The 14,397-nt window shown below is 51.7% G+C and overlaps 1 protein-coding gene across 1 annotated transcript in view; it reads right to left on the reverse strand.

Moving 5' to 3' along the window:
* Nucleotides 1-1,023: 1,023 nt before the first annotated feature.
* CASP7 (caspase 7) overlaps nt 1,024-14,397 on the reverse strand; it is a 41,689-nt gene continuing 28,315 nt past the window's right edge. The window contains exons 2-6 of the mRNA XM_004701279.2: nt 8,883-9,041; nt 7,470-7,598; nt 5,450-5,625; nt 4,743-4,872; nt 1,024-2,743 (exon numbers count right to left, since the gene is read on the reverse strand). Of these exons, the coding sequence (XP_004701336.1) occupies nt 2,490-2,743; nt 4,743-4,872; nt 5,450-5,625; nt 7,470-7,598; nt 8,883-9,041 (848 nt within the window). The 3' untranslated portion in view covers nt 1,024-2,489. The remainder of the gene's footprint in view (nt 2,744-4,742; nt 4,873-5,449; nt 5,626-7,469; nt 7,599-8,882; nt 9,042-14,397) is intronic.

A 14,397-nucleotide genomic window follows, 5' to 3' on the forward strand; every position in this document is an offset into this window, starting at 1 on the left:
ACAGTGCATTTGGTGTTTGTTCTACCAGGTCTGACTGTTAAATCAAACTTTCTATTTAGAGGTTCTGAAAAGATTACATGACAAACAAGGCCTGATGTGTGGGAGACGGGGCCTGTTTCTGCCACCATGACAATGCACCTGCTCACACAGCCATGTCAGTGCGCCACTTTCAGACAATAAGCAGCATGCCTCTTATGTCCCATACATCTTACTCACCTGACCTGGCTCCATGTGACTTCCTTTTGTTTCCTCAGATAAAGAGGGACATGAAAGGACAGTGATTGAATGAAGTAGTAAAGGAAAAAACAAGGGAGATGCTGTCAGCCATCCAAACAGATGAGTTTGAAAAATGTTTCCACGAATGGAATCACAGATTTGACAAATGTTATTGAGTGCTGTGGGGGGAGTACTTTGAAGGTGATGAGGTTGTTGTGTAAAAAATTTAAATACATAGCTTTGAAAAAAATTCAGTTTTGAGGGGAGGGGGGTCCCCCTTGTACAAATGAACCCCGACAAGATCATTTGTTTTAAGGTGCATACCAGGGGAAGAGCTGGTGACCTTTTACTTCAGACTACACTGGTGCATCGTTTTCTTCCATGATAGACCACCCAACCAGTTGCCACTGAGTCGGCACTGACTCAGGCCTCCCGTGATATGGGGTGGGACTATGCTCCACTGCTCCACAGGGTTTTCAATGGCTGTTGTCTGTTTTGTTTTGTTGAAGTGGATCTCTAGGCCTTTCTCCCGAGGTGTCTCTGGGTGGAGTCACTCCTCTGGCCTTCCAGTTAGTAGCTAAGCGTGTTTAATAGTTTGCATCACCCGGGGGCTGCACGTTTCTGTGGCAGCACCGATGAATGGCCCCGGTCCCTTTGAAGAGAACACCCTGAGAACTCAGAGGGGTCAAAGTGCACTTGCTTCTGAATTCACCATCCCCACTTAAGTCTTGAACCACGGTGTACTTCAGGTGGTAAGAAACCAGGCCCGAGTCTCATCAACATGTTTTCAGATGGTTTTATTGATTGTCGATGATCACAAACAGCTTTAGGGGTTAATGCTTCCTATGTGAGGAAGGGCGAACCATTCCTAAATGACTATGTACCTATTCCTTTATTAGCACCTGCAAAGAAAAAACGACTGCAGTGGGTTCCGCTCAAGTTAGCTGGTCTCTAGTCTCTGTTCTCACTTCCTTATTGGCCACAAGAACTTCACAAGGAAAGGAAATGGGGGTTAACAATTAAGCAACTACATGCTAGTCAGTAAACAGGAACGTTAACCGATGAACCAATTAGGCAACATACAACAGTGCTTCATGAAGAATTCTGAAGATAACACCAGTTTGGGAACAAAGTGCAAGAACCTTTGCCATAAAATTCCTCCACCTATCACAGTTCTATTCAAAAGGAGGCTTGGAATAATCTAATAGTTTCAAGTATGTTTTTAGGCTACAGCAGATTGTTTTGCACACAGGAGAAATACATAGATTGCACGGCAACTTGGTGACTAAAATGACTATATGGATTATTTATATTCACATTATATGTCAAGCTTATTATGTCCATTCCTTCTCCCAGGCCTCATGATCTCTTGTTCTGCCTGCTGGCTTCCAGATAAGAGTGGGATGTAAACGTGCGGGTGGAAGCCAGTGGGTAGGAACAGGGCATGTCTCTCCATATCTGATTTTAGTACTGGCTTTGTCAGTGCAGGCAGCGGCTTTGTCCCTGCATGGCACCATTTCCCACATTTCCCCCCCAAGTCCCACCTGCCACTGGGAAACCGCTAGCGCGGGGCTAGTTCCTATGGATTGTCTCAACTTCTGGACTCTGGGGTCCACTCCTTGTCTGACCCTCATAGCCACAGGCATAGTCGCAGCTTTATACTGTCTAGCTTTTCTTGTATCATCTATGTCCATCAACCCCCTGTTATTAAATTCCCTCTGTTGACACACCGACAGTGGTTTGGGTTTTCTTGACTCGATCCAGACGGATATCTATTTTCTTCTCTTATCGGTGCATTTAGATCCCAAGCCAATAATAAATAAATAAGTAAATCCCTCAAACCACACTCATATCCTGAAATAGGGGTGAACGTATATCCCCTCTGCTGTTCTTTGTTGAGTGCTTCATGTTTTTTGGCCAGGTGCAGATATGGATTTGGTTTTCTACTGAGGTCAACGCCTATCTGAGTGCGCACAGTCACGTATCAACCTAGGAGGTCACTGGTGTTGTGTTCTAAGAGTGAAAACAAGGTAGAAGAAACACAAACATACTCTAACGTCGAGAGAGCACTGCTGAGTCATCTACTAGAGGAAACAAAAGGTGGCTGAAAAAGAAAAATCAGAGAGACATTAAGACAGCACCACACTGTTTCTTCCGTTTGATTGGTCCATTTCCCTAAAATTACAATACCTTAGAAATTTTGGATAATTTAAGAGCCTCCAAAAATAGATCTGATTCATGAAGAGATGATGGATGCGTACACAGCTTCTGGGCTAGACGGCACCCTCGGGGTGGCGTTTTTTGCTGAAGTAGACTTCTTTAGTGAGCATCGACATGACACACGGAATCTGCTTCTTCGAGTGGAGGCTGGGGTTGTCAGAACGGGATTCATAGTCCCTGGCCACCTTGCAGTTCACTCTGGTGAGGATCTGCATGATCTCCAGGGTTTTCCCGTGCTCGTTCAGGACGGAGCAGAGGGCCTGCACAAACCAGGAGCCTTTTCCCGGGCTCCTCCACGAGTAATAGCCTTTCACGGGAGAGAAGGGAGAGGATTGCGGGTCAGCACTGAGCAGCAGCTGGGGGCCTCACACCTACTTTTCGGAACCGCTTCTGCTCTACTTTGCATGAAAATCATGCGAACCAGCTCGGTGAGCTTGGGGTGCAGGCGTCCTAGACTTAGGGGGTGCCATTGAGGCGCTCCAGGTCGGTGGGAGGGGAGGTGGCAGCACGCTCTATCAGTTTTGATGGAGGCACCTATGGGTTTGTGAGCTACCTCCGCACAGGGAATTTCCCCAAGGAATGCTGTAGAGCCGACGCTAGAACTCTGGGATTCCTCACCATCTTTTTTGGAGGATGAATGCTACTTTCTAACCCAATTTGAGAGAAAATCAAACAAACCTGCAGGGGAGCGCTGAGAGACTTCCCAGAGCTGTTCTGCGACACCTCTGGGAGGACTCGGACCTCCAGTGTTTCAGTAAGCAGTGGGGCACGTTAACCGTCTGCATTGTCCCGGGCTCCTTCTTGAGCAGATTAAATAATGGCCTATCTTCTAAGACCCTTAAATGGCTCCCAAGTAGGGTAGTGGATGACACGTTGTGCTGCTCTCTGAGAGGTTAGCAGTTCGAAACCACCCGTGGTTCCTTGGAAGAGATTTACAGCCTAGGAAACCCAAGGGGGCCAGTTCTACTCTGTCTTACAGGGTTGCCATGAGTCAGAATGGGCTCGATAGAACCTTAAATCTTAAGAAGTTATTAGAGTCTCACCAAATCCCATCTGTGTATCCTGCCCGAGTTGCCTTTCCAAACCCAGTGACCTGTGTACCACAACCAATACTTTTCTATCAAGAGCTTGACCAAGTTCCTACAGTAGCTGGAAGAATTCTTAGATGGCGGCGGTGCTTCCCAACTTAAGAACTTGAATGGACCCCTTGGATAGACATGGCGCTTGGTAAACAAGGGTAAGACAGAAGGGGCTCCAGTGGGGGTTCTGGTCTGTGCCACTCTTTAGGGTGTCCTGTGGTCTCTATCTGACCTTGGGTACCTCATCTAGGTTCCCCCACCTGTAATGTTTCCCCTATCTGTGAAACCAGGGTAGCAATAACATTCGCCCTAGCTATCTGCCGGGGGTGGGGATGGGGGTTAAGGATGGCGCGATGTGGACGGTCTGAAAAGCCCCCTGTAAACTCAAGACCCTTCGCACAAGATGGGCGGACACAGTGGCTGCAACATTGGGTGACAGCGCAGCAGGGGTTGAGAGGACGGGGCAGGAGCGGGCGGTGTTTCCTTCTGTGGCGCATGGGGCGTCTCTGCGGACTGGGGACACAACAGCACCAGACAGCAGCAAGGTGTGAGAAATGCCCGTCCTGACCATTCACTGAGCAGGGTAACGGGAGAACTCGGCTCTCCGGGGAAGAAAAGCAACTACGTCCCTACAGTAGGGAAAATAATGCCTGTCCCTCCGGCACCGCCCCTTCCCCCTTCCCCAGAGAAGCCTGCACGCATCATCTTGGAGCTGAGAATGTTTCCTTACGTACTGACGCGGCCTTGGCAGATATGGCTAGAGGTATGGACCCCAGGATGGGGATACGACCCTGGATTACGTAAACCAGTCACAGGGTTCTTTGAAGGTGGAGAACCTTTCCTGTGTGTGTGTGTGTGTGTGTGTGTGTGTGTGTGTGTGTGTGTGTAGAGAGAGAGAGAGAGCGGTTATGAAGAAGGGCCGGCTGCTGCCTCTGAAGATGGGCAGTGATGACGGCCACATGCCGATGCAGACTGCCTCCAGACGCTAAAGAGGCCAGGCAATGGATGCTGCACTCGAGTTTCCAGAAAGGAACACAGCCTTACCAACACCCTGATTTCGGTTAACTGGGACCTGGGTCTGATAGCTGAACTCAAGATCGCCTGGATCGCACTTCCGCATGGGCTTCAGCCACTGTGTGCGCGCCTCTGCAGCAGCGGCAAGAACCACCAGCGTTTGGCTGATGGTCTGGGTGGTACGGTTAGCACACTGTGGCCTTGACTGGATACCTGGGACAGTGGAATAAGCGATGAGAAAGTCCGCCTCCACTGGGATCTTGTATTGGGAATCAGGATCAGTGTCCCCCACAGTGCCTGAGTCGGCCTGGATCCCGTCATCCAACTCGGTCCCGCGGCAAGCCTAAAACCAAAGTAGAGATGGTCCTTGGTGTGGGAGGAGACATGTGCGCCTCATCCAGGGCTCTGACCCACGACGTGCTGGGTGAGGGATGGGAGCTGGGCTACGTCATGAACAGGTGAATGAATGAATGAATGAATGCTCTGCTGAATCACTAGGCAAAGCAAATCAAATGCTCCTCATAGGAAACATACACACGACTAACACGCCCACAGGAAGATGCTCAGCATCCTTAGTCACTAGAAGCACCCGTCCAAACCACGAGATGCCGCTGCACACCCACTCAGATGGCTAATATTACAGAGCCAGAGGGTAACAGCCATTGGCGAGGATGTGGAGAGCCTGGAACGCACAAGCACGGCTTGTGCAAACGTGCCGTGGTACAGCGGGGGACAAAGCTAGGTGGTCCCTCAGAAAGCTAAATGCAGAATGACCCAGGCCCCAGGATTCCACTCGTCCCTATAGACCCAAAGCAGATGCAAGCAGCTGTTCAAATTAAAATACAAGCCCCGTCCCCTCCACTCCCGCTCTCCTCCCCGCCCCCGCACTGTCAACTGCATTGGCCCTGGGCAGCAAGTACCTGGATGAAGAAGAGCTTGGGTTTCCCTAAAAGCGTTCTGCATCTGTCGCCCCGGAAGCAGGAGGTCAAGTCCTTGATGAGGACCACCCCGTCTGTTCCATAAATGCAGTTCTCTTCGCCGTGGCTTAAGAGGACGCACACAAAGCAGGCGGAATCCGTGTGGTCCTCTTCCGCGGCTGCAAACAAGACGGTCGGCCCGGAACAGTCAGCACGCCACACTCCAAGCCCCCCGGGTGTGCAGCCCCCTTCCAGCCGCTGGCTTTCTGTGATGGTGGGACCACAGAGAGGGGGGAAGCAGGAGCTGGGGGACAGGTTTCTTGGGAGGGACTGGACTTCCCCGAGGCCACTCCTTTCAAGCACTTGACCTAAATCCCCCTGCACCCAACAGGGCCTCCCCCAGGCGGTGTCATGCAATAAGACACACACAGCTGTGTGTGTGTGTGTGTGTGTGTGTGCAAGACCAGCTCGCATGTTCAGTTCTGTCCCTGCTCACCGTAGGCCACTCATCCTCCAGCGTGCCTCCCCGCGTCGATAAACTGGGCGCGATGATGCTGTTTTACAAAGTGGCAAGGTTTGGGCTGAAGGTCTAATGAAATGATTGTGGGAACATGCTTTGCGAAAAGTAAGTGGATTTGAGAAGTGCATGGGGATTATTCAAGGGGTTATCGTGTCAGCACAGGAATCCTCGAGGTGCAGGGGGTGGTCGCTGCTTGGGCTGAGATGCTAACTGAAGGTCCGCTGTTTGAACCCAGCAGGGGTTCCGAGGGAGACAGAGGCGGGTGTCTTCTTCCAGACAGATTGACAGCCTCAAAAACACCAGCAAGCAGTGCCACAGGATCCCTATGAGCTGGAAATGACTGGATGGCCGTGGGTTTGGTTTCGTGGCACAGTGGTTAAAGTGCTTGGCTGCTAAGTAGAAAGCTGGTGGTTCAGACCCACTTGTAGCTCCACGGGGACATTAGAACTGGAGAACCGCTTCTGCAAAGCCTAACTCACTGCCATTGCGTCTCAGCGGCCCTGTCAGACCAGGGGGGATCTGCCTCTGTGAGTTTTGGAGACTGAAACTCTTTATGGGAGTAGAAAGCCCTGTCTTTCTCCCATGGAGCTGGCTGGTGGTTTTGAACTGCAGACCTTACCAGTCAGATGCATAACCACGAAGCCACCAGGGCTCCTCGGCAGAGGGGACAGCCCAGGAAACTATCAGACTATCAGTTCTCCCGTCCCATAGGGCCACTAGGAGTCAGCACAGACTTCATAGCACACACACTGAGCATGACTGTTCTCGAGTTTCCACCAAGGGTGGGGGAGAACCTTGGAGAACCACAGTGACGGGTTTGATAGCTTTGAACATGCTGGTGTTTCTTCTGGGTACACATGGGATGGGATCAACAAGCCATTCATGCATGCATCCATCCATCCATCCATCCATTCAACATCCATCCATGCATCATCCAAACATCCCATCCAACCATGCATCATCCATCATCCATCCATGCATCATCCATCATCCATCCATCCATCCTTCCATCCATGCATCATCCATCCATCCATGCATCATCCATCCATCCATCCATGCATCATCCATCCATCCACCCATCCATCATCCATCCAACCATGCATCATCCATCCATCCATCCATCCATCCATCCATGCATCATCCACCCATCATCCATCCATCCATGCATCATCCATGCATCTGTCCATCTACCCACCCATCCACTGTAAACAGGGAAGAGTTGACATTTAAACTCCACTCTGGACAGCATGCTTTAGACTTGTCCCTTCCCTAGAGCTACCCTTTTGAAACGGAGAGCATTCTGTATACACAGACCTTATTTCTCTGGCTATCATTTAAAGGTCCTTTCCTCAAAGAGGCCTGCCTACTCAAGACAGGTATGGACTGGTGAGAAAGCAAGCCTTCCCACACTGGAATCCCTCTGCCTCTACAGGGCGCCCTCTCGAGGCCGCCGTAGGTACTGCTTCTCCAAGCACACACAGGACGCTGCACACGCACGCATACCTTGTTTAAGCAAGGACTCCATCTCATCACAAGAGCAGTTGTTGCTGACGGCCACTTCGAAGCCCAGGCTTCGGAAGCACTTGAAAAGAGCCTCGGCGTCTTTGTCAGTCCCGTGCCGGGTGCTCATCCCTGAGGGAATCAAGCACCAAGTCAGTGGTCCAACCCTGCCCTGCGGGTGCCGCCAGGTATCCCCAAGAGCTGCACGCATGCCGGCTACTAACGGAAACGCTGGGGGTTCAAGTGCACCCCTGGGAACCTTGGGCAGAAGGCATGGTGTGGATGGAGATCCACTTCCCAAAACCAGCCACTGGAAACTCCACAGAGCGCAGCTCGTTCTACACTGGTACCCCGAGTATGGGTCACCCCGAGTCAGAGTCAATTGGAAAGAAATTCACACCGAACTCACACCACCGTGTCAGTTCTGACTCACGGAGACCCCACAGGACAGGGTAGAACTGTCCCCATGGGTTTCTGAGACTGTCACTCTTTACAGGATAGAAAGCCTCAACTTTCTCCGGAGGAGTGACTGGTAGGTTCGACCTGCTGACCTGGATAGCAGCCCAATGAGCAACGACTACGTCCCAACTCCCTCAAAACAAACAAACAAACAAATCCCAAACTCTCCTGACTTCAGGTCACTTCTGACCCACAGCCACCCTAGACGTGCCCTAGAGCGGCCCCTGTGGGTTTATGAGACTGTTAACTCTTTGCAGGAGTAGAAAGTCTTGTCTTTCTCCCATGGAATGGCTGGTGGTTTCGAACTGCTGTCCTTGCAGTTGGCAGCCCAGTGAGAAACCATGATGCCGCCACGGCTCCTCATGGGAAGCAACTCCAGCTGACGGTCTTCGAGTGGATTCTGACTCCCGGTGACCCTCGAGAACAGGGTAGCACTGCCCCTGTGAGTCTGAGACTGTAAATCTCTACCCCAGGACACAGTCCCATCTTTCCCCTGAGGAGCACCTGGTGGTTTCGAATTGCTGACGTTGCAGTTAGCAACCCAGTGCAATGACCACTCCGCCACCAGGGATCCTGGAAAGCAACTGGTGGGCTACGAACACTTTCTCATGCAGCCCCACGGGTATGCTCTGGGGACAAGGAAAGCCTTCCAAAGTCCCATTTTAAAGGAGCAAATGAAATGAAAAAACAAAACCCACCCAAAGGGTAGAGCCACTCACATGGCCCCAAAAGTGAGCCCCATCTTCACAACTCAATTCGTCAGAGGCAAACAGCTCCTACAGTCTCCCCTTTCTTCTTAACCCGTCTCAGCCCCCATGCAATGCGTACAGTGTTGGCTCCCACTGGGAGCTCCTGGCATCCTGGCTCGGCTTCCCTCTAGAGGGAATGCCCACTTGGACACAAGTATAAGGAAATGGAAGGGAACCCGAAGGGCCAGGCCATGCCTCTGTCCCCTACCTGTTGATTTATCGAAGCTCTTATTGTTGATGATGATACATTTGCCCAGCTTCTTAAAGGTCATGTTGTACTCGTGGGATGGCACCTCCTCCTGGTCCTGGGAGACCTTGACAGTTGGCATTGGCTCCGCCTTCTTCTTCTTCCTGGGGAAATACAGAGCTGGTCAGGGGCGATGGAAGGAGTTTCTACAGTCACGGCCTCTTGATTTTACTAGGAGGCTCCTAAGAAAGCTTGCCATGGCAGCGGTGATGGAGGGTGACCAGCCACGGACAGGTGGGTGTCAAATCAAAAAGGAACAACTTCCTAGAGGTTCATCCACATCACAGGGATGTCAATGCACAAGCATCAGAATAGCGACAGTGTAAAACGAAACTGTGAAGTCCCCTACTCTTAGCACCTGGAAATGATTACAGATTACTGAGGGGTGTCAACTTCCGATGTTCCTTCGGGAATATGAGGGTCTACGACAGCCACACTTCTGCATGGCCAACAAGCCAACAGAGGTACTCCAGAACATATACCCACAGGAATGCAAACACGTGTTTCCCACACGTTGTCACAGAATTGTCACAGATTGAACTATGTTCCCCACGAGGGCTGTGTGGCAATCCTTGCACTGGGCACGATGGGCGAGACCTCGCTTTGTGTTGTGCACAAATCGAAATACTTGCACGGACTGGATTTCCTTACAGGAGGACACACATGATCCCAGCACAGGATATCTCTGTGCAGGATAGCTCGTGGAATGCCCCTTTTGACATGTGACATTGAGTGAATGCAATGCCAATCCTCGTGACCGAATCATCCCTGGAAGAGTACGCCAATACCGTCCATGTCAGCTCCAGTCTGGGGGCATGGCACCTGACATCAGGATGTCGGCCCTGGATGATTGATTACTTCTGGGGACCCTGAGGGAGAGCATGCTCCATGCTTCTGGCGACGACCACCCATCCTGGATGTCTCTTAGCATGCTGTGGAGGCAGCACCCCAGACTCTGCCTCGGTCTTCACGTGGCCTTGGTCCCTGTGTGCCCCTTTTCGTTCAGAAGACACCCCTCATACTGGATTAGAAGCCACCCTGCTCCAGCACTCCCTCATGCAGATTTAACTGACGATATCTTTAAGAACCTCATGTATCTGCACATGTGGCTCTCAGGGTGAATCATTCTTTTATTCTTGTTCTCAGAATCCCTGAAAGGACGATCCAGATGACAGATGAGCCCTGAGATCTAGCCTTCAGGTGCCTGACCACTACGTTTAAATTCAATGCACTTTACCCGCTAGTCAGCTGTTCTAAACCTGCGGGTCACGGTCCCTTTGGGGTCGAATGACCCTTTCACAGGGGTCCCCCAATTCATAACAGTAGCAAAATGACAGTGAAGTAGCAACGAAAATAATTTTATGGTTGGGGGGTTCACCACAACATGAGGAACTGTATGAAAGGGTCGTGGCATTAGGAAGGTTGAAAACCGCTGCTCTACGTGAATGCGGTCAGTATCATAGGATGGGAGCCCTGGGGATGTAGTGGTGATGCACTAGGCTGCTACCCAGAAGGTCAGCTGTTCGAAACCACCAGTTGCTCCATGGGAAAAAGCTGAAACTATCAGTGATAAGATAATACCATGCTTATCAGGAAGACCAGTTATATGACTACCATTCACATCCTCACCCCAATCACGAATGCCAACGAGGAAGAAATTGAAGCAACTTCTGCAGTCTGAAGTGGACCAAGCCTGCAATCCTAATGCACTGGTCACCAGAGTGTAAAAGTGGGCAGCAACGATGACCCTGGGCACGAGGGCACAAAGGAGGAGGTACAAGTGTACTGTGTAGTCTTGGGCCACACTGTGATGTCCCATGAAGCTGTGACCCTAGCCTTCTAAACCTAGGTGCAAACCCCACAAGGTGTTTGGCGCTACATAAACAGCCTCCTTCCTGCCCCCAGTGGCCAGCACAACAGCCCACTGGACTTGGGGTCTAAGCTTGGCCCCATCTACTTCTGTGACCCCGGCCCTGTGCAGAGTGCCAGCTTCCTTATCTGGAAAACGGAACTAGTTATGCCCAGTTGGTAAAAGCATGATGAAATTGTTGGAAAAATAGATCAGAGACTTGGTGGCAGCAGGCACTTCCTGTTTCCTAAACTTGTCCCCTCCCATGCCCAGGCCACCTAGACTCTCAGGGAAGTGAGTTTCTGTGCGGCTCTCGCCATGCAGGCCACTGGGGGAGAAGTAGGATTTACTCCATTACTGCTGCCCTGTCACTGACCCTTGCTTATCGACGATGGAGTCCTCTGGGCAAGGTCTTTCATATGCACACACCATCTCTGGACCCAGACGTGCGATGCGCTGACTCTCTCACAGAGCTCTTTCTTCATGTCTGGTCTTTACTGCTTCCTCCAAGTAACCTTGGCTTTCCCGATAGGTCTGGGTAAGAAGGCGGGTGTGTGGGGGGGGGTGGGGAGGTGGAGGTGGGGGGAATACTGATTGGATTTTATGATTCAGATGTGAGTGATTAACAGGATGGGCATCCAGAAAATTCTGCTGGGTATAGAACCAGCCATCTCAGAAGAAGGGGGGATTTCATGACCAACCAATGGGATGATCCAGGAGCGGAGCCTGTCTTTTGGACCCTAAGATCCCTGTGCACGGAACCTCCTTGATCCGGGAGTCAGCTCTGAGGAGACAAGCAGCAGCAAAACCAGGAGCCAGAGCAGAGGACCTGCTGGCCTACAGAGCAAGTGAAGCTGAGCGCTTTGGACCAGGAGGGCAGCTTGTGGAGTGGGATGCGTCTGGGCCCTTAATTAGGGGAGTGAAGTTTGCTGACTCACAGAGGTGGAGCTGAGCCTTTGGGTTAAGGCTTAGAGGAGAGGAGCATGCCCTTTGGGAATTTATTGGCAGCTCTAAAAGAGCTTTGTAACATTGCCTAGGCAGGACCGAGGGCAGCCCAAGAGGCCAAGGGCCAGCGAGAGGTCTGGCTGCGGGCACGGCAGAGAAAAACTGTGCAGACCAAATGACTGCATGCTGAGCCTCTCTCACCTGCATGGAAACCTGACAATTTCCCTAGTAAGCCCCACCATCATGGGCTCTGTTTGGCTGCTGCAGTGCATTAAGTGTGAAGAGGGTGCACTGTGGGAGGGACAAGAGGGCCCCTGGGAGGTGTTGAGAGGTGGCATAGCCATGCCCCTTTTACAGGTGGCAACTAGTATGCACACTTAGCAGTGCTTACTATGGGCTGGGGAGGTCCCTGGTGGAACAAATAGCTTGCATTTGACTAGCCGCTTTTAAAGGTTGGGGCTTTGAACCCACCCAGGAGCACCAAGGAAGAAAAGGCCTGCAGGTCTGCTTGTGGTAGGCAGGCTTCCTGTGGCTGTCAAGTGGACTCTGCCACCTACTGACCCCATCCAGGCAGAAGGTGACTGCCCCACGGGGTAATTTCCAAAGCTGTGATCATCACAGAAGCAGGTCGCCACATCTTTCTTCCAGGGAGCCGTCGGCTGATCCTCTGGTTAGCAGATGACCACGCTCACCACTGCACCACCAGGGGGTCTCCTGTTCCCACCACGGCCAAAAAAAACCCTCCGGGGAGGTCTCAGCGACAACATGGGATGGCCACCGGTTGGGTCAACCCAATGCCAACTCTCAGCCGCCATCCCCACCACCCTATGGGCTGGGGGCCTTGTTGAAGCTCTCACCTGCATGTTCTCCTTGGCTCCTCTCACATCCACCCAGATGACTAAGCAGTTAGGTGCTTGGCTCAAAGTCATGTTGTGGCTGGCACAGCAGGTCCAAGCCCAGGAGCCGTCCTCCTACACACTGACAATGGAGAGTCTCCGGATGGATGCAGTCAGGTGATGAGCTTCCAGACAAAGGCAGGTCTGGAGGCTCTAGAGAGGCCACCCTGTGTTCCTGACACCATGGCTGACAGGAGAGTGGCCACGGGACCCTCCTGAGGAAGTCCATTGAGCGGTGCATCCTGGGAGCCTTCTCTCTCCACAGGCACGGAACTGAATGTGCCTAGCGGGGTGGGCAGTGTCCTGGGAAAACCAACCTTGGACCTCAGAGTCTCCAAAGGAGAGAAGGTATGTGAAAGTATTAGGAAACCTACGTGCACCTGCCACGGATGGGCCAGGGGCTTCTGAAAGCCGTCACCTGTGTGGAGCCATGCCGCAGCTTTTGCGGAGAGCTGAGCTCCAGTTACAGCTGAGGCGTGACCCCTGCGGCCTGGCCGCCACGGTGTCCGCTCGCTCTGCTCTGCGGCAATGCCTCAGTGCTTTGAACAAACACTATCTTAGACACTGAGATTCGGAGATGGAGTTTACTCCTCTCCTGGCTTCCAACGTTTGAGGATGTTGGTGGATGACCTGTGATCTTTCTTAACATGGTCCTGCTGGCTCTCAACAAAGGCAGCTTTAGGATGGGCTTCATCGAGCATCCTCTGCAATCCTCCCGAAGATGCGGTGAGAGGAGAAGAAACTGAGGAAGGAGTCTCTCACACACCCCCTATTTCAGGGCAGGAGTCCGCGCCCTAGAGCCAACTTTCGGCCATTCCATGACCTAGGACAGCATTGAGTCTGGATGGCCAGAGGTCATGCTACATACACTAACGCTCTCCAAGAGAAAACGAATTCTACTTCTGTATTTTGTACTATGGGCGATTTTAAACCAACCATGGACCACAGTAAACAAACCTCGTTTGGGGTTTTGGTGGGGCTCTTTTAAACCTCCCCTAAGCTGCTGCTAAATAATTCCAAATGATCACAGCAAGCATCCTTCCTAAGAAGAGCAGGTTCTGATTCCAGGGGTCTTCCAAAGGTTTGTGGGCCATTCCATTATCTGTCAGCACAGCAAAAGCTGGTTTTTCTTAGACTGGAACCTGCCACAGAGCTGGTCAAAAGTAAACCCGTAAGGAGAACAACGATGCACAGTGCACAGAAAACCCCTTTCAGGGCTGCAAAAAGCACCCTACATTTCACCCCGAAGGGACGCTGACCTCTGGCCTCGCAGCAGGGGGCAGGGAGGGTGTCCCTTACCTGGCCCGCCACTCATTTGAACCTGTTTTAAAAAGTATATGTAATAACCTGCTTCCTCTTTCTGGAGAATACTCAACCCAAATCCACTTTCCCATCTAACCAAAACAATTCTGGGAACCACGTCTTCCCAGACCCCAGAGCATGCTGGTGAGAAATGGGCAAGGCCATCCATCCCCTGGAACACATCTCTCCGGGAAGAGCCCATGCTGGGAGAACTGCACGCAGAGTCGACCCCTGCCCCCACCCTTGACAAACTGCACTTATAGCGTGCTGCTGACCAGAGCCTTACTGATGACCTAACGCAGTTGCGCTGCAGGTAGTTTGCACGTTGCATGTATTACACCGCACCCAACCACATGAAAGCCACATTTCAATCTGAGATCAAAGGCATTTTGCACAATGGAGCAAGGTTTCTGAGCCTGCTGGCATAGCTACAGCCATGGCTTCCCATTCATGCCTTTTCTTGGTTTACGGTGGTCCTCGGGTT

This window comes from Echinops telfairi, unplaced genomic scaffold (assembly GCF_000313985.2).
Source record: "Echinops telfairi isolate 266 unplaced genomic scaffold, ASM31398v2 ScPeMD7_70;HRSCAF=299, whole genome shotgun sequence".
NCBI lineage: Eukaryota > Metazoa > Chordata > Mammalia > Afrosoricida > Tenrecidae > Echinops > Echinops telfairi.